The sequence below is a fragment of the Brachyhypopomus gauderio genome, chromosome 2 (genome assembly GCF_052324685.1).
Source record: "Brachyhypopomus gauderio isolate BG-103 chromosome 2, BGAUD_0.2, whole genome shotgun sequence".
Classification (NCBI taxonomy): domain Eukaryota; kingdom Metazoa; phylum Chordata; class Actinopteri; order Gymnotiformes; family Hypopomidae; genus Brachyhypopomus; species Brachyhypopomus gauderio.
Window position 1 is genome coordinate 35,336,383 of NC_135212.1, and position 20,827 is coordinate 35,357,209.

The 20,827-nt window shown below is 39.6% G+C and overlaps 1 protein-coding gene and 1 long non-coding RNA gene across 2 annotated transcripts; both read right to left on the reverse strand.

Annotated features, from left to right (window-relative positions):
- Positions 1 to 775: 775 nt before the first annotated feature.
- Positions 776 to 2,402, reverse strand: LOC143501316 (uncharacterized). Its single transcript, XR_013126879.1, has 2 exons — positions 2,349 to 2,402; positions 776 to 1,518 (listed from the first exon to the last, which is right to left on the reverse strand). It is a non-coding gene; the product is annotated as an uncharacterized LOC143501316 (long non-coding RNA).
- Positions 2,403 to 2,417: 15 nt separating this feature from the next.
- Positions 2,418 to 7,767, reverse strand: LOC143508685 (uncharacterized). The gene is made up of 4 exons (XM_076997346.1): positions 6,798 to 7,767; positions 3,918 to 4,064; positions 3,226 to 3,366; positions 2,418 to 2,695 (listed from the first exon to the last, which is right to left on the reverse strand). Exons 1-4 carry the CDS (start codon positions 7,069 to 7,071, stop codon positions 2,418 to 2,420), a joined length of 840 nt encoding a protein of 279 aa, XP_076853461.1. The 5' UTR covers positions 7,072 to 7,767.
- Between the last annotated feature and the right edge of the window lie 13,060 nt (positions 7,768 to 20,827).

Genomic DNA, 20,827 nt, shown 5'->3' on the forward strand with positions numbered 1-20,827 from the left:
AATGCTTATGTACTTGTCACTCCGGCGTATCTTTGTGTGCATTTACACTGGTTTGGATACGCCCGTGTGTGAGTGTGTGTGTAGCGATGTCTAGATGTCTCACCTATCTCTAGTCTCAAAGCACGTATTATTGTTGAGATATGTAAGTGTGCATAATGCCCATGTCCTTCATCAGTTGTTGTTCGACCTTTGTCATGAGTGTTGTTCGTTTTTGCCGCTGCTTTAAACGTTGCTCCCGTCTCCTGCCTGCACAGTAAGTAACTTCAGAATAAGTAATCACGTATTTACTTAGCAGTACAGTTGACTTACTAGAACTACCAAACCACTGCCATTTGGCAGGTATACCTTTAAGGTTTGTTCATTTTTTTGCATGTTGGTTGTTTATCTATGTTGGACTCACATCAGCAAGCTCTGACCTGGTGAAGTTCCTCAAGTACACATGCACACCAGTGTTGTTATTATATTATATTGAAAGCTACTGCATTTGGTGACCTGTCTTGGACAAAAAGTGTTAACGTACATCACTTTCTTAGTGTTGTTAGTTAGTCATTAATGAAGCATTAATTACTTGAACATCAACCTTACTTATTATTATGTGTCCCCACAAGTAAAGTGAGAAGTTTAGGTATCTTACATGTACTATTAACTACTACTTAAGAACTAGCAGAAACTGATTACTGTTTTTGATGAGTGTCACAGTGTACCTATACAATAACTTGATAATCAATTAATTGTAGTAATAACTAATATAATACATTATTTTCCCAAGAAAGACTTATGCATCAACATGTTCAGTTTTTTATTCACAACACTGTAAAAAAATCACCTTCACACTTGCATGAGTATTCAGAAGTGCGCAACACAATAACACAATAAGAAATGAAAAGTCCTTAATAACAATAAAGTTGCAAACCTAACAGATATTATAACCAATACTATCCATGACCTACATGGATAACATAATCCTGTAATTTTAAACTGTAAACAAAGACTTTCAAAGAAAACAAATGATCCAACATTCACATTATAGAATATTTTACCAATGTGCTTTAAAATTAAGCAATTTAAATGTGTAATCTATGTGTTCCATTGATACAATTCTTGCCAAATGAAACAGAATCAAATAAATTGTGTTACCATAGTTTAGTTCACATGAAGTTCACATGAAAATTATGTAAATTCAAAGCACTGTTTAATTATAGGTATGGATATCTAGCAGTCTGCCATCTTCTTTCATCCGTTCAACTGTGGCTTTGAGCTCTGGTTTTTTTGAAAATACACTTTTGCATTGCTCTGCAAAATCATATAAGGTGTGCCCTTTTCTTCCTTTGTGGAACATAGCCCGTATCTGGTGGTAAGATTCAGGATCCACCTGCTTTAACTCTGCAATTGCTGCTGTGTCCACAATTGTTTTGCGATTGACACCAACATAACTGTAAGCATCAGTTTTCGACATGCCTCTAGACACAGCCTTCAGAACACGCCTGTATCTGGAAATCACATCTTCGGGCATCCCAACTGCAAAACAAAATAAATTTAAGGCTATCTAACTTGCACTGAGCTGGCAGTTTGTTCGATACTACTACTTTGTACCCACATTCATTTTATAATATAGGTGTTTTGTCGACTTACCATTACTAACTGTATAACACTCATTTGCTGCACATATTATCTATATAACAATTCGTCTGTCAGTGTCATTTGCGTTAGCAAATCCTAGTCATAGTGACTCCATGCTCTTCACATTTTTGTTTCCCTACTCGACATACCTGACCAATACGGACTGTTTTTTACTTATAAAATACATTTCTTCAAATGTGCTAGATGTGACAAAGCATAGTGTGGGGTTGCTAGGACTGGGATTAGCAAGTCTTTCTCTAGCATGTGATCAACGATTGCTTCTGACTACATAGCCGCCTTTGGCTGGGACTTTGACAATGATGTGTAAAAATTCCAGATACACCTCTGTCATACAAGCAACACAAACACTACAATAACAGTGTCACTGATGTAATGAAAATAGACCGCCACCCCAATTATATCTTTCAGAGGTGTGTCTTTGGTGGTGCCTTTTCATTGGATGTAGTAAAAAGTGGGCTGACAAATACAAAATTGGTTATTGCAATGGTCTAATATTAGTAACAGTAAACCTACAAAGTGCACGTATATGACGGGTGTACTGATTAAAAAGTCAAATAAATACTAGTATTATTTAGATGTACCTAACAAACTCGCAATTCAGATAGAATGCAAAATTATTGAAAAACAGCAACAACTGAACGTTCTAAGGAGCAAAGTAAGTACTTATGCATTATTACTAAGTAATAATGTTGTAATAATAATAATACCTTTCTTCTTTGGATATTCTTTCATCTTCCTCTTCTTGCTCTTCTTTTGTTTTGGGAAGTCCTTCATCATCATTCGTCATCAGTGTCAGAACTTGTGTCAGAATCCAGCTGTCGTTTCTTTTGCCTCTTCTTTTTTTCCATCACCACATTTCTACATTCGCCCTTATTAGCTTTTTTCCACAATCTCTTTTTCTTCTCTTTCTCTCTCTTCTTTTGCTGGCAAGATGAAGATGTAGAATTTGTGCTATCCTCTTCCATACTGCTGCTGTCCTCGCCTTCACTGCTGTCACTAATACTCACGTGTGACTGAGGTCTTTGTCCAGAGGCTGCTTTCCTCATCACCAGCGCTTAAATAACAATAGCCACAATTTCAATAACATACATCACATTTAAATATCAACAGTAAAAACAGAGAAGATATCATGCTTTCTTTCAATCCTAAATCAGGCAGGTAAACATGAGATGGAACTGGTAAACTGGGGTCATATTACAAAAACATCCCAACACTGAAATCTTGTCTGTTTAGTGACCAAGGCAACTTCAATCTGAATGTAGGGCAGAAGCCTAACTTCATAATTTTATCCTTCTGTTTAACTTATCTGTTTTATCATTTTAGGGAGCTTTGACAGGCAACAAACTCACAATAACTGGCATGTCTTTTTCCTAACATTTCAAAAATCCCAGACACTCCAGACTTGATTTCCACTGTCACCACATAACTACTCAATAACAACCTCAAACAAGTAGTTTAGTATTCTAATTTAAGATTTATATTTGTAACAAATCTTACCCTGACCTCTCAGTTCTTTATTTAGTACTAAAGATAGGCATTTTCTGTAATGCAGCCCCTGGTCAATCAACCTCCTGCACTGCTTACCTTCACTCAGTCTTTGTTGAAGAAACTTTTTGTCATTCTCTAGTAACCCAACCTTCTCCTCAAGACTTTTCACTTTCACCTTCAGAACAGCATTTTCTTCGTTTGCTCTCCTTAAAGCAGCCTGAAGGGTTGGTGCTGCTCCTTCAAAGGCAGAATATGTATTTTTGAATGAACACAAGATCAACTATCAACATAAACTGATCATTACTGATTATATGTGGCTCCTCGTTATTGTCATCTACTGAACAGGATAAGGTCTAAAGATCCTTGTTATCAGTTTGAAGAGGTAATGCTTTATAGTATATACCTTGGGTGAACTAGTCACCCCAGGCCGTCCCTTTAATTATGCTACTATAGACACATCTGATGGAGCCACATGCATGTTAATGACCGGCACATGTACTGTATGTAGATGGTCATGTAATGTTTATCTCTACAAATCCAATATACTTCTTTTATTCTGCTTTATTATTCTCAGACAAAGCATTTAGAAAATGTTTTGCCAGTTGAATAATAAAGTATGGACTGCTAGCTGAGCCATCCAGTGAAGGTTGTGTTCTGTCTTGAGTGTTGGTTTATAACCTAAATCTCACCTAGGGAGATTTTCCTTGGACCCTCATGCATTTGTAAAACTTTATGTAAAGCTGCTTTGTGACATTTGTTGTGCAAAGGGTTATATAAATAAATCTCACCTTTGACCATTGAGCTTTGGGTGGAGGTCTTAATTATTTTCCTTTGACCTGGAATTTCCAAGACTGGGCTGGCAGCGTTAAGGTTTGGGCATTGAGAACCTTCTGGTAATACTACCAAATCTAATGCCTGAGGATCTTCAAATGTTTCTGTGAGAAAGAAAAAGGTATAAACACAGTGACAGAGTGATGTCTCAGTACAGCAAGGTCACGTATGACATTTGCAACAATAAACCAGTAGTGAACCGTGACCATTAAACCTGGGCCTGCTCCCATCCCCTCCACCCCCCCCGGGAAAAAATTGTTTCCTCTCCTAATTAACTGCAATAAAGAAAAATAATTGAGACGACAGTACAGCTATAGAAATGCAATAAACAATAACATATGTACTAGATAACATTTTAAGCAAAATAAGGTTCACAGCTCCGTGTTCCTCGGGAGCGGAATATGTAAACAACACGTACGAGGGCATCAAAGGAATGAATCGAAACTAGCTAGCGGTGGTACGCTAACGACAGCTAGCGTCGCCACAGCGGGCGGAAATTATCATACAGTTAAGCCCGCCCACTAAGAGGGAAGATATGATTGGTCAATTTTACTGTCATTTGAAACTGGTATTGCTGAATTATAACTGCCAGGCCCTCTGTAAACGAACAGCGGGCATCACAGTCCTGATAGGGGGAGACACAGGCCCACAGGCTTCCACTTAACCCCTCACCTTCCAACACAGATTGAATAGACACGGCTGAATAATTTATTTGCTTATATTTTTGTAATTGTTTAGATGTCGATTGTAAAACTGTAAGTAGATTAAATTGGATAAATTATATTATATATATTTATGTTTTAAGTAGGGGTGGGTATAGATTAATTTTTTAAATCTAGATTAATCTCACTGAAATCTTGAAATTAATCTAGATTAATCTATAGGTCTGCTGACGAACCAACGTTCGATGCGAAAAATTCTGGCTCAGTAATGTGTTCCAAACTACGTTGTACTTTTGTAAGGGTGTCATATAACATCACTCCTCACCGCCTAGCAGGTGTATGTTTTTTCCTGAATACTACTGTGACTTCGTCAAGCACAACCCAGCCAGTCATCAGGCACTGCTAATAGTAAACTCTGAGGCGATTTCAGGTCGGCAGACCAGCGAGAAGATATTTTGTTGTTTTCAATCGGTCTGTGGGCTTCATCAACGCTCCGGACACCATCGAAATATATGGACCTCAAAATACTGCTTTTATCTCAATACTGACCAAATTTAATAGAAATCTGTGCAGGCGAAAGTACTTTACTAGACCGCGGAAAATAGGCAGTCATGATTGACATTTGTGTATCGAGCGTCACGGTAGCTAGCAACTTTAGGCTAAAAGCGGCGACTCGGTTTAACTAATTCCCACAGTGTTTTCTTGAAATCGGTACTGATACCAGTGTTGTGTAGTTTAATCTCATTGTTTTCTGATATAACTTGTTGTTAAATGGTAATATAGTTAACATCACTTCGAATTAGATTATGATTAATTATTAATTATGATTAATTAGAATGAGATTATGTGAATTTCAGTCACACGACTTCTATTGTAATTAATGTATTATATTTTATTGTGATACATGATATTACAAATATCATAACTATCAATTCTCAACCAATTTTCTAAATCCAGGTATCATTTTAAAGGTATATTTCAGCTCTGTCTAGATATGTAATTCTTTTTAAGCTTGGGGCTGTTTGAAAATTTTGTCATCATACCTATAATCTATATTAAAATGGCTCATATGCATGCTACCCAAGTAATGACTAAAAGTCAGTTTTTGAGATAGGGTTTCTTAATACAGAGGGTGCATTAGACCAGGGGCTCATCTCCTGTTTCCAAAATGCATCAATGACTGCTTGAGGAAGCTGTTCTACTTTGATATTTGAAGAAAAAAAACATGCTCAATAAAATTTAGGCTACTCGTGTTCAACGGTTTATTCAGTTAAACATGAATTTGAAAGCCTATACTGTACATTAAAAGGGGTTGATAACATGTTTATTCAGCTAAACATAATATTTGAAATGTAAGCCAACATTTAGTACATTTAACCTCACGGACGTAATTTGGGGGGAATTTTTTCAAAAGCCGGTTTTGGTCCTCTGCAGTTTTAACGGTTAAAAAGAAATATTTAAATAGCGACGAATCTAGCACTAGGACCATGCAGAAAACGACCGCTCCGAGCTCCGCTCCGGTAACACTTTACGTTCCTAAAAATGAATTTTCCATGAAGCAGACCTTGGCTGCATCCATGTAAACACATGTACGATATGTAATTCACAGGTTTGAAAACTCGTTCTCGCCCCTACTGTGCAATTTGGTTAGGAATACAGCCGAGCTCAACTATCAAGTTGAAAGTCATCATAGTTTGATTATCCATTTTGACCCAGTTCCCAACCCAACTTTAAAAATAGATTAACGGCGATAATTTTTATATCGCCCGATAAGAGTATCAAATTAACGAACGCCGTTAACGGCCCACCACTAGTTTTAAGAATATTTTTAGGCCCTCTGAGAAAACTCCCCACTGCAAAACTGTACTGAGGCGACAGCCAGTATCTAATTGCACATTTATACATTTAAACTGTACTTAACAATGTACAAATATAATTCCAACAAACCAAAATAATCCCACAAAGTCTCTCACTTGACAAGGTAAAAAATGCAGTACTTCTGTTCAGAAAACTTAACGTTTCTTTAGCTAACTGCAGCACGCTGAATATAATTTGGAGATAAGATCGCTAACTGTATAGCCAACTTAGCTAGCTAAGTTAATTAGCTAGCTAACTGCATGTTTCATCTTCGCCAGAACCACAACATTTATGTTCCTATATCTACGGGTTTCTTACCTGCAGAGTCTTCCTCGAGTCTTCGTTGTTTCTTTTCGTTAATTCTTTTGCTTTTCCGCTCGCCCTCCATGCTACGCTCTTCTTCAGAGTCGGGGTAATAACGGCAAGGGATAACAACCACCCACGTAGGCTCGTTTACAGGCTCACTCACTTCTAAAAAGTGTTCTGAACCGGGATTGAGAGTGTTATCCCATGTAACAACAGAGCCCAAGTTGGGAGCTAATCCAAATAACTGCACATCTCTGAGCACTCGAATTATGTTTCGGTTTCTCATTTGAAATATCGCTCTGCACTTTTGACGCAGACGCTCTTGGGCCCGCGCGAATTTGTCACGTGACAACCCCGCGCACGTTTTTTTCTCCAAGCAGGCATAAAGCCATAATGAAAAGTGATGTTTCTAGTTTAATGTTAAGGGAATGGATTTGGCTAGAAAAATACTTCACCTTTGTGATGGCAGGGCAACAAGTAAAAGTACCGCAAGGCTAATAAAATGGCTTCAGAAAAAAAGACTTTTGAAAAGAAGAATGAAGTGCAGACTTTGCAAGCGAAACATGCAAATGAAGCCAAGATTGGAGCTGCGTGATGGGGCACAGTGGTAAGTTAAGTTAAGTGGTAAGAACAATATAATTCTTTATTAAACAAAAGTAATAACACACCACTTATATGGGATAGTTTGCTATTGAGACATAACTTTGTATTTTATTTGTAGCTTCTTGCTCTAAATTTCCGTTGCACCTTAGATTGTGCAACAGTTACAGTACAGCTACTGGTCAAAATACAGACTGAATTAGTCTATGGGTCAGAATGTAAATGCTTCACTTTTATAAGCAGGTGAATAAAAACATTTCCCTTCATCCATCCATCCATTATCTGAACCGCTTAATCCCGCTAGTCGGGGTCACGGGGGGGCTGGAGCCAATCCCAGCATCTCCGGGCGAAGGCAGGGTACACCATGGGCAGGTCGCCAGTCCACCGCATAGCCAACACACACGCACTCACACCTACGGGCAATTTATGTCTTTGGACTGTGGGAGGAAACCGGAGTACCCGGAGGAAACCCATGCAGGCACAGGGAGAACATGCAAACTCCACACAGAGCAGCCCAGACCGAGAATCGAACCCAGACCGCCTTGCTGCGAGGCGACAGTGCTAACCACCACACCACCATGCCGCCCTCATTGCCCTTCATATTTCACATATTACATATGTGGTGTAATATTAATGCTTTTTTGACACTATGTTAACTCACAGAACATTACATGCTCCATAATAATTATCACATCTAGTATAGAAGCTTTTATTAAATACATTTTACCGGTCTGTGTGACAAAATTAAGCAGTAGTATGGTAGTAAAGCTATATGAGACAATGGGCATGTGATACAGTTATTGTTGCATGAGAATGTACTTAATTAATAGACCCTGTTTATCAGTGGTGGCCTAAGCTGAAAGCATTGGTCTGCGAACAATTACTCTGATTGGTGTATCTTACTGTATTTCAATGTTATGCTTTCTCTGGTATTTCTTGCCCAGGGAGTGTCGGTATAAGACCCACAGAGGGAAGACGGTCAAGAAGTCAGTCAGATCAGGATCCATGTTTGAGAGGAGCAAGATAAGTCTTCAAAGCTGGATTAAATTTATCCACAGGTGTGAAATTATTGATCTCCTTGTATTTCAGAGTTCAATATTTTCCTAATCTTTTTATAAGCATGGCAATAATAGTGGGTGGGCATTTACTTAGAGCAGGTTAAAAACTGAAATCTGATTGGCTGCTTGAAGTACATTCTTTTGTTAAGGTTATGATGCAATTTTAAACTGTAACAATTATTTACTCTAATTTTCTTCTTTTTACAAACAGGTTTTGGCAGAGATAATTAGTATTCTGGAGATGGGTGGGGGATGTAGTCGGGTTGAGCTCCTCTAGTACTGAGTTTAGGGGTTGCCTGGGCATTACGCGTTACAAAGAAGGAATGTCTGAAAACCATTGGACATATAATGTGTGTTTTTGAGAAAGAAGAAACAAAAGAAAACTAACAAAAATGCCTTTGTCTTAACACATAAGACATACCAAATTAATATGTCTGGAATATAGAGTAAAATATAATATTTTTGGTGATATTTGGCTATTTTAAATAGATGTGAGGTCCCTCACAGACCTAGCTTTTAACTCCGTGACAAACTCACTCACTCATTCCACTCAGTACAATACAGTCAGCAGGCCCTAAAAGAATCTAAAAGTGATGCATGAGTTTTTACAATCTTTCTTTTTAGGTTTGCACAAGGATTACGGCTGCGGCAAATCGATCTGATACAAGACGGTGTTTGTGGAAGCACACGCACGCTATCCAAAATGAATAAAACACTGCGAATGATCTGCAAGAGTGCAATAAAAAGGAAGAGGAGAAGAACAGGACAGCAAGTTGGAGGACAGAGAGAGTTTGTGATAATAGATGAAAGTAATTTCTGTCATAAACGTAAGGTAAGATCAGCTGTTACCCTGGATATATATCAGATCTTGGTAAAAACAGCTCTCAGTTCAGACCTGGCTTTATATGTTTTAACTGATATGTATAATATGTGTTATAGTGAGCTATTCACCCTGGCACAAATTTTAAAGGAATACCCCAGAAAATAATTCTCATATCATTCCAATATGTTTATCTTTGATTAGGAAACCTGGTGACTTGAAACACATAGATCTGGCCTGTACAGTGCCATAGTATTGTCATACATGCTAGAAGAAATGAAACCTGTATGATGTAAAAAAAACAGGTGAGGTTAAAATTTTGGAGTATTCCTTTAACAAATTTTGTGGGATAAAAAATAACCTCTGTGGTGGCATACAGCTCTCAGTCTCATATGGGAATACAAATAATTGAATTGCTTTTATTACTGTAAGAGGATATGTCAGCATATTATAACATGCCTGGTAGTTGAGTGATTATATGGCAAATACTATTGAGAATATTGTCATAACTGCAATATGTATATATATATATTTTTTGACAGTATGGCCGTGGTAGATTTGGGCGCACCTGGAAAAGAAGAAAGTGGGTTTTTGGAATACTTGGTGTGAGAGAAGATAGGAGAAGGCCCATTCTCAGGCTGGTGGAAAAAAGATCACGACATCACTTGCTCCCTATAATCAGAAGGCATGTACGTAGAGGATCAACAATTATAAGTGATCAGTGGAGAGCTTACATGGGGGCACTTGAAAATGCAGGATATATGCACTTCAGTGTAAACCACAGAAGATGGTTTGTTGACCCTCTGAGTGGTGGCCATACACAACATTTGGAAAGAGCCTGGGCTATCTATAAAGGCCAAATTTGGAGAATGCGAGGGAACAGAACTGAAAAACTGTTGAAGGAGCATCTTGCAGTTATCGAGTGGACATACTGGCTTGGAAAGAACCACCGTGATGGCCTTATTGGACGTTTGTTAAAAGACATACGACAGTTTTTTCCAGTTTAGACAAACTAGCCCTTCTAGCCCTATTTAGGATTCTGTTTCTTTAGGGACTAGAGCATCCAATTAAAATACCTTTATGACACATTACAGCCCCAGGCCCCTCCCTTTGGGCATGTGTAGATGTATTCTCTGTGTGTGTGTGTGTGTGTGTGTATAAAGTATATGTACTTCCTGTGGGTGTGGCTGTTCACCTGTCTTGTTAGTGCAATGTGTTACACGCGGTGCTCATTGTGTCAAGTATATATTGTGTGAGTATATATTCAGTTCAGTGTTGCATCCGTTTGTGTTAATGGTTTGCTGAGGGCTACAGTTTCTTCACTTGTGTAAGCTAATAAAGCTACGTGTTGAAGGAACTCGTCCATGCATCCTGCCTCATTCCTCACAGCTTTACACTTTATATTAGTTTAATCTGTAAAGTGTGAACCAGCTTTCTGCATCTGATAACTTGCAAATATTATGTAAATGGACAAAGGCAGCCTTATTGACATTGCATATGTATGTGTCAATCGATAGTGACACCTAAGCTTTTTCAGGTAGATTTTTACTGAAAAACCATCTAGGGTAAGAGGAATTTTATCCAAGAAGAAACAACAGTATTGACATTATCTGGATTAGAAGATATATACATGTCACGGTACGGCGGCCCCCTACTGGTCGCCCCCGTCTACAGCAGCAGCTTGTCCTGTGGGTGTGGTGTTGTGTTCGTCCCTCAGGTGGGCGGAGCCCGCGATCCGTCTCACCTGAGGGTCGTTTGTTCGTCTATATATGTCTTGTCTTTGTACCAGTTGACTGCTGGTTATTATATCCTTAATTCGGATCAGTTCACGGGTTTTGGTTTGCGCACTTTACATATTAAACCATCCTATTTCCCTGAGACTTGGCGTGATCGCTTCCATTTATTTTCGCTCACCCTGCCCGTCACAATACAACTGAGTATCATCTGCATAGCAATGGAAGAAAATATGCTTATGAATGATTGTGCCTAGTGGTAGCATATATATAATGAGAATAATATGGGGCCCAATACAGATACTTGTGGGACACCATATTTTACGTTTGTGCATTCTGAGCAGTCATTATTTACAAGGACAAATTTGTAATTGCATACATTATTTTAGAACATTGTGTGCAGCCTAAACAGGAAGTTTTGTGTCACTCTCAGAAGACAGGAATGAAGACATGTTCCAGACAGAAGTAAATGTTCCACCAGGGGAGAGGGGGACTCCTGGTTTATACTTTCGCGAGTGACCGTAGCGCGCGGCTCCGCCCACCTCACGCGACCCTGCACGAGCGGTGTAGGCGTTACTTTTGCGAGCGTCGCTGCAGTGTTCTCCGAAACGATAGGTGGCAATGGAAAATAAAAAACCTCTGCAAAACCGGTGAAAGAACATTTTTACCTGACCAGAGACCGTATATATACACCAGGCATCAAACGTAAATATGGCTTTGCAATGTTGTCTGAAACCAGGGATGTCAAAGTCAAATACACTGAGGGCCAAAAAACCTAATTTGCTACAAGCCGAGGGCCGGACTGGTTCAATGTTTATTAAAACATATTGAAATGATTGCACATAGCCTATTGAACCAAGTCCTAACACAGTGTTTATTATTTAATGCTTAAATGAATAAAGCAATACTTTCTTATGGATCTGTCAGTAATTTCAAGTGAAAACATTTTTCAACAAGCAAACAGATAAAAACTAACTTCCTTCAAAGAAAACATGTCCTGTACATTAAATGAATAAAGTAATAAAGGTTTCAAAAGTGCTGGAATTTAGGCTAAAGTACTTGAAAATGCTTGAAATTGTAACTACTTCGTTTCACAACAAATAGCTATCTGACTGAACAGTTCTCTTGTATTATGTTAACAAATACGAGCCTCTTGTAATTCGAGGACGAAACATGAGAGAACGTGAAGACGATAAGATTGGGTGTTTTGAAAATAAACAACCATTAAATAATGTGAATAAAAAGCGAATTATTTCAAATCATTTCGAATATATGTATAAATATTTAACTTAATTAAGTTTAATGTGCTGGGAAATATTGAAATGGACCTTGAAAGTGACGTAGAAGTGCTTGAATTCCACCTTGTAAAGGTGTATGAACCCTGCAAACATGACTTTGTTCATTGCGCTGAGGCGCGGCGCGCGCAAAGTTACAAATTTCGAGAGGTGCACGACCTCGCGAATCGACAGCGCACGAGGCCCTCGTGCACGGGCGGAGCCACTGCGATTACGTCATTTTCGCCGTGCTGACCCTCGCCGCTTGTGCGCACTGCAGTGACTTCGTGGGCTACCGTTGCATTGTGGGGAATGTAGTGTTTGTGCGTGCAAAGCACCAGCGGGCGGCTGTGGCCTGCGGGCCGGTTCTAATAGTAATTAAATATCATCCAGGGGGCCATAGATAATGAACTCGTGGGCCGGATGTGGCCCGCGGGCCTTGACTTTGACACATGTGTCCAAAACGATATGTGGTAGTATAAAGAAACACCCCTCATAAAAAGGGGAATGAACATTTACCTGACGCATGTTTGATGTTGCTTTGTGTTTCAGGTTTGAAAAGTGCTGGAATTTAGGCTAAAGTACATAAAAATGTTGAAATTGTAACTACTTCGTTTCACAACAACTAGCTGTCAGAATGAACAGTTCTCCTGTATTACGTTAACAAATACGAGCCTCTTGTAATTCCGTGAAGACGTTAAGATTGGGCGTTTTGAAAATAAACAACCATTAAATAATGTGATAAAAAAGCGAATTATTTCGAATCATTTCGAGTATATGTATAAATATTTTATTTAATTTTGTTTATCATGCTGGAAAATATTGAAATGGACCTTTAAAGTGACGTACAAGTGCTTTAATTCCACCTTGTAAAGGTGTATGAACCCTTCAAACATGACTTTGTCGATCGCGCTGAAGCGCACGCGCGAAGTTACAAAATTCGAGAGGTGAACGACCTCGCGAAGCGACAGCGTGCGAGGCCTTCGCGCACGGGCGGAGCCACAGCGATTACGTCATTTTCGCCGCGCGGACCCTCGCGCCGCTCGCAACGCGTCAAGTATAAACCAGGCTTTATGCTGTACTTTAGTCAAGTGTGCTCATGATTGGCATATGCCTTATCTCTCTGATCTTGTGTCTATGAATGGTGTTTATTTATATATATGACCAGTCCAAAAACATATGTAAGGACTGGCATCATGTGAAATAAACTAGAGTGCTTTGGTGAAGTAACAAATGTGTGCTCGTGTGCTTTCACTGACACTCTCTGAGCCCTTGTGACTGTTCTTACGGAAAGGCCCTGGTTGTTGTGCTACAGACACCTATTATGCCAATGAGTGTCTCCAGCCTATCCAGTCGAATGTTGTGATCAATGATGTCGACAGCAGCACTAAGGTCTAACGTTCTTTATCCGAGATATTAAGAGATCATTAACTACTTTAGTCAGTGCGGTTTCAGTGCTGTGGATTAGAGAATGCAATCTCTAATCTGTCCTTTATTTCCAAAGTTAACTTTCTCTCTGACTTTGGAAATAAAGGACAGATTAGAGATTGGCCTATATTCAGACTTAAATAAATGTGCCATATTTTGTCAATTGTGATTTTAACACCGCAGTAGTGGCTTAATGACCGCAATGACTATATATATACACTTAAATGCTAGTGGCATGTAGAGTAGTGGCACATTACCTAAAAAGCTCCTGCAGCTGTTTCTCATTCATTCACTTTTTCATGGGTTTTTATTTTACACTACATATTACCAACTCCAAAATACCCTAGACATGTAATCTATGAAATAGTAACACTTAATAATTTTCTTCTTGAGTAATAATTACATGATTACATAAGCATTAATGAAGGACTACTTATTAATTACTTATATATGAACTAACAGTAGTTTATTTTAGTGAAGTGTAATTAATGAAAAATTATCATGATGATTCTCCACTACCTATTGATTAGTTAATAAGTACTTAAACATTAATTAAAAGACTACTTATTAATTACTTATATATGAACTAACAGTAGTTTATTTTAGTGAAGAGTAATTAATGAAAAACTATGATGATAATTCTCCACTACCTATTGATTAGTTAATAAGTACTTAAACATTAATTAGGGGCCATAAATGAGTAGATTCCAAAATAAATAAATACTAGTTATTAATTATTTACATGTGAACTAACACAGTAGTTTATTATAGTGAAGAATAAGTAAGATAAAACTATGATGATAATTCTCCATTACCTATTGCTTAGTTAATAAGTAGTTAAACATTAATTAAGGAACCATATTGTAAAGTGTTACCCAATTATCTGATTCCACTAATATCCAGTCAACAATGACCCTGTACTGAGGCACTGAACAGTGATTAGCTGGGTTGAGGCTGGCTAGTTGATTGTTCATGGCAACAGATACTATTGTATTGCAGTCTGTTATTGTACTTTTAAGCACATTTTATGCTTTCATATATAGTGCAAGCTAAGAGGTCACTGATTAAAGGCACGAGGTCTATGTTTCTTTAAAAATAAAAGGTTTTGGTAATAGTTTACTTAAAAACCTCTGGCGTCGTGTGGACGTAGATATTTTTGAAAACGCTGATCATGTGGACGGAGATATTTTTGAAAACGGAGACAAAAACCTCAGTTTTTAAAAACCTCCGGCGTTGTGTGGACGGGGCCTTAAGCCTGGTTTATACTTTCGCGAGCGACCGTAGCGCGCGACTCCGCCCACCTCGCGCGACCCTGTGCGAGTGGTGTAGGCGTTTATACTTTCGCGAACGTCGCGAGCGTCGCTGCAGTGTTCTCCGAAACGATAGGTGGCAGTGGAGAATAAAAAACCCCTGCAAAACCGGGGAAAGAACATTTTTACCTGACCAGAGACCGTATATATACACATCAGGCATCAAACGTAATTATGGCTTTGCAGTGTTGTCCGAAACGATACGTTAACAAATACGAGCCTCTTGTAATTCCAGGGCGAAACATGAGAGAACGTGAAGATGTTAAGATTGGGCGTTTTGAAAATAAACAACCATAAACTAATGTGATTAAAAAAAGCGAATTATTTCGATTCATTTCGAGTATATGTATAAATATTTAAGTTTAACGTGCTGGGAAATATTGAAATGGACCTTTAAAGTGACGTACAAGTGCTTTAATTCCACCTTGTATAGGTGTATGAACCCGGCAAACATGACTTTGTCCATCGCGCTGAAGCGCGGCGCACGCGCGAAGTTACAAAATTCGAGAGGTGCACGACCTTGCGCCGCGACAGCGCGCGAGGCCCTCGCGCACGGGCGGAGCCACAGCGATTACGTCATTTTCGCCGCGCGGACCCTCGCGCCGCTCGCGGCGCGTCGAGTATAAACCAGGCTTTAGTCCTGCCTTGTTTTCTGTTGCCATGGTTCCCTTTATGTCTGTCATGCCATTGTCTTCAGTGATCCCACCTGTGTCTAGTTAGTTTCTGTGTACTTTATCAGTGTTGTATCTCACCTCCGCGTCGGTCCTTGTGCTTGGTTTGTGTTTCCCTGTTCGGTCTCATTTCTTTGCTCTTCAGTATATTGATTCATGCCCATTTTTCTCCTATGTTGGTATGTTGTGTATTCAGTCCATGTTTTGCTTTGTTTGAAGTATATCGTCCTGTATCTTGGCTTCTAGTTGTTCTTTGTATTCTTTTCTTCCGGCCTTCAAGAGAGGCGGTCGCACTTTATCTTTGCTCCTGCACTCCCTCCCTTCTGCCTGCTTAGCTTAGCTTAGATTCTCTGTCTTATCTCAGTAACCGGACGTTGCACTTCGAATTTCTAAAGAGAAAATGGATTTGATCAGGTGGTCTTTCAACACAATTGACACTTTTTTTTTTTTTTTGGGAGACCGCTGACTTAAAGAGGAGTTTGTGTGCTCAAACGCCCAAGGATGAGCTCCTTGCTAAATTCTTCATTCTGCTTATCTGCATTGGCGCCCAAACAAATCTCTCCCAGAAGGTCATTGTCAAGGTTACCTGCTCCTTCCCCCACACAGAGACTGTCAGAGATGGCTCTCGCCTTCCACCGCGAACTTTTACACAAAAAACTCTGTGCCAGGCTTCTGGCTCCCCCCCTCCCCATCTGGATGAATCACGCCTCTCACTGCTTACTGTCTGTGTTATCAATGCTTGTATGTGCTATGGGGATTTTTTGCATGCACACAGACTGTTGTTCTGTTGTGAGAATAATCTGTGGTCATATTTTTTTGTCTCCTCCTAATGTTTATCATAATGTTTAAGAGTGTAGGGCTGCGTGCGTAAGTGCTATTGTGGCTTCTCTGACTCAGGGCTCCCAGTGCCTTAACACTGGTCCCGGGTAATGTAATTTCACTTTGTACTTGTACGATGTGACAATAAACCATCCATTATTATTATTATTCATTATGTCTCTGTGTCTTGGCTGTGTTAATGTTTCGGACTCATTAACCTATCTGACCAATGCCTTTCTATACGACTGATTTTTGAATTCCCTTTATTAAATCTCACTCTCCTAAGCATTTGTGTCCACCCTCTTGCTCTGCGACATGCACAGCATTACAAGGTGCTAAAGCTCTCCTTTGTGCATGCCCAGTGCTGGTTGCACCTGACTTCACAAAACCCTTTAAGTTAGAGGTTGATGACAGGTGCAGTACTATTACAGGAGGACTGCTTGGGAGTAGATCATCTAGTTTGTTATTTCGGGTTGAGAGCAGGGCAGATGTAGAGTCGACATTTTATAAATACCTTAGGTAAGTGGGCTGGTGCCACCCTCTGTATTTCTGTTAGTTTAGTTTGGGTTAGATATTCTTATCACTGAAATGGTTGTAGATTGGGGGATAGTCAAACTTTTGTTTCTTTCTTTATTTGAGCACTGCCCAGGCTCTCCTCTGAGTAGCTGCTTTCCTTTTCATAATTTCCATTTGCCAAACTCCTCTTTTTGTGGGGGTTCAGGTCTATGTAGAACTGTATCGGGGACAGGTCAACTCCATGGAAAATCTAGCACATAATGGTGACCTCAAAAAGTCTTGTTTATATGTATGTAAATGTTCCATATTTACACCGCAATCAAAATTTGTCCTCTGCTTTTAACCCATCTGTGCAGTTAACACACACACCAGTGATTACTAGGGGGCTGTGGTGCACACGTGCCCAGAGCGGTATTGAGCCATAACTTATTTTTGCCACAATATATTTGCCTGACAAGATCTTGTTGGCAGACGTAATTAGTCTTTGCTTGGAAGTCTCCAAGGCCTCAGGGATGGTCAGCCTGTTGTACATCTTGGGTAACTTCTTGGTCAAATATCTGTTGCTTTGCTAGCTGGCTAACGTCTTTCCATTTATGTTGGCCTCTAGCCTCCTTCTATATGGAGGACATGTGTCCTTAGTCTCCTTCTCTATGGACGATATGTATCCTTAGTCTCAGTGCTGATTTTATAGCTAAGCATCTCACTGTTGTCACTGTTGCTGTGAAAGCACGTCAGCTGATTAGTCTGTGATGGTCACAGTAGAGGTAATTTGTAATTGATGTTGGGTGTCAAAGAATCCATAGTTCCCATATCTTGGCATATACCCTCTCACACTGGGGTTGCTTGAGTAGTAGCTTTCCAACAGTTCTCTGTTCTCTACTCGTCCATGAGTGACTCTTCCAGTATCTGTCGCACACCTTGTTGACCCGGGCGACGACTGAGCCGGTGTAAATCTCTATTTAAATCACTCATAGTCAGTTTAACATTAAGATCGATGCCTATACGATGATCTCCTCTATCAGAGTTAGTAGTATTATCCACTGAGCCACAAAAAGCACCATAGCAGAATAAAAGCACCATAGTGAAATGCATGTATTTGTCCTCTATGCCCTGTGAACCATATTTTCAACCCACCTTTATTATTACCAGTATTGTTGCCAGTTTATCTAAGCCAGGCATGTCCAAAGTTCACATTTCCACTGGCCTGCAGCCTCTGTCTTAAAATCAAAAATATGCAGCCCGCCAGCACTGTTGACCACAGCATAAAATATATTTGTAGTATTTTAAATTTCAACAGAAGATGGCAGTAGACCTGGCAGACACATAATACCCTTTCCCAACAAATCACCACCCTAACCCCACCATTATGTGATGTTAGACAATTTACATAAATTAGATAATGATAAGCCCCCACACAGTTTCATTTTACCTAATCTGGCCCTCACTGCAAAATGTTTGAACACCCATGATCTACGATGTACTGATCATGCAATTGAAAACATATTTAATAAATATTGAATTTAATAGAGTATATATATTCCCATATAACAAAGAAAGTGAGGGCGTTTTAATTATGATATTTGACTACTGTGACGGGCAGGGTGAGCGAAATAAAATGGAAGCGATTACGTCAAGTCTCAGGGAAAAAGGATGGCTTAATATAGAAAGTGCACAAACCAAAAACCCGTGACTTGATCCAAATTAAGTATATAATAACCAGCGGTCAACTGGTACAAAGACAAGACATATATAGGCAAACAAACGACCCTCAGGTGAGACGGTTCACGGGCTCCGCCCACCTGAGGGATGCACACAACGCAACAATACAGGACATCTGCCGCTGTAGACGGGGGCAACCAATAGGGGGCCCTCCGTACCGTGACAACTACTATATCTGCTTGCCTACAACCAAGGATGGTAATGGGTGCAGAAGAAGGATTGATGTGGATAAAACTTAAAATATCTGACTCCAAATTATAGTTGGTAAGAATCTAAAAGAAATCACTTCTCAAATAGCTCAGTGCAGGTTATGGAATATACCTAACCAACTTTATAAAGTACCTTGCTATAAACAATAGCTGCTTTGTCAGAGGTTTATCATAAACATGCGCAGCAGATGGGATACTTGAGAGGGAATTGGTGTTAGCATTGATTTACCTTTATCTGATTCTAATAATCAATCAATCAATCAATCAAATTTTATTTATATAGCGCTTTTTACAACAGTTGTTGTCACAAAGCAGCTTTACAAGTGCCGAGTCCTAGCCCCCAGTGAGCAAGCCAAAGGCGACAGTGGCAAGGAAAAACTCCCTAGTTTTTTTGCATGAGGAAGAAACCTTGAGAGGAACCAAGACTCAGGGGGGGAACCCATCCTCCTCTGGCCGACACCGGTCACCATGACAACAACAACAATTTAGACAGAAAGAAGAGAAAGAAAAGGAAAAATATGTAATATTGTCCATCATGATGTATGCATCCGGTTAGGCAGGAGGTGGCTGGCTCAGGATGGATCGCTGGTCTCCTCATCTCATTAATCCTCAAGAAGGCGGGCAGCCATGTGGAGAAATGAAACAGGGAAAATTAGCTCTGTATGAGGACATATACAGGACAGGTAAAATTATAAACATTTCCGGAGTGTGGCAGCAACTCCGGCATTTAGTTAAATTATTACAGCCTAGCTAAAAAGGCAGAACCAGAAGGTAACATAGGCTTGGGGGCATTCTGAGACAATGGCATCCGTCCACTGCACTGTCAACAAACTTGAGTGACCACGAGCAGTGACAGGACGACAGCACCAGCGCCCCAGTCTACCATAAAACCCTTCGTCTATGAACCCCTGGATCTGTACTTTTATCTAAGGGGGGATATTAATTATCAAACGCTAAACTAAATAAGTGGGTTTTCAACCTAGATTTAAAGATTGTGACTGTGTCAGAGTCCCGGACGCATTTAGGAAGATTATTCCAAAGCTGGGGGGCCTTACAAGAAAAAGCTCTTCCCCCTGCTGTTACCTTATTAATTTTTGGAACTAATAAAAGACCAGCACCCTGTGATCTTAGTGGGCGTGGGGGTTCGTAATAGGAAATAAGTTCCTGAAGGTACTCAGGAGCAAGCCCGTGCAGTGCTTTATAAGTTAATAAAAGAATTTTAAAGTCAACGATTTTACTATTTTAAATACTTAAATACTTTTAATGAGTTCATCTGTCCCAGTATAGCTATAGCCAATGAAGACCATGGCTACACAAGCAACCATATTTATTCAATATCCAACAAAATATAAAACAATAAAATAAACATTCTAGATTAAAGTAACAAGGATAATACCTAATGGAAACAGAAATACCGACTGGTGAAGAAGCCGCGGCCGAAGAAAAAGGAAAAAGAAAAGCAAGAGCCCCTGCACCCACAAACCTCTCCCTTTTATACCCCCCAGCATCTCAAAGGGACAACAGTCACAAAAACCTGGTTAACCAATGGGAATCAGGCTGCTGGTAAAGACAACAGCACATTTGCATACAGAGTGCATTTCAACACAGGACTGCCACCTTTTGGGTAAAGTCTAAAAACCTTCTCAGTGAGTGATGGAAGCAGGCATGATAATCTGTCACCTTTCGGCGAAATTCGCCGTTTTGAAGTTGAAAAGGGTGACCTACGTGAATCGTGTAGATCCGAGGAGTTTTTTTTTTTTTTTTTTGGGAGGGGGGTCGGGAGGTTATATGTATATATTTTAATTATCATATTGACTTAATAAGCAAACAGAACACTTCCGAAACCGGCAATTTCAATGACACAGTGGCCAGCAGTTTCCGCCCA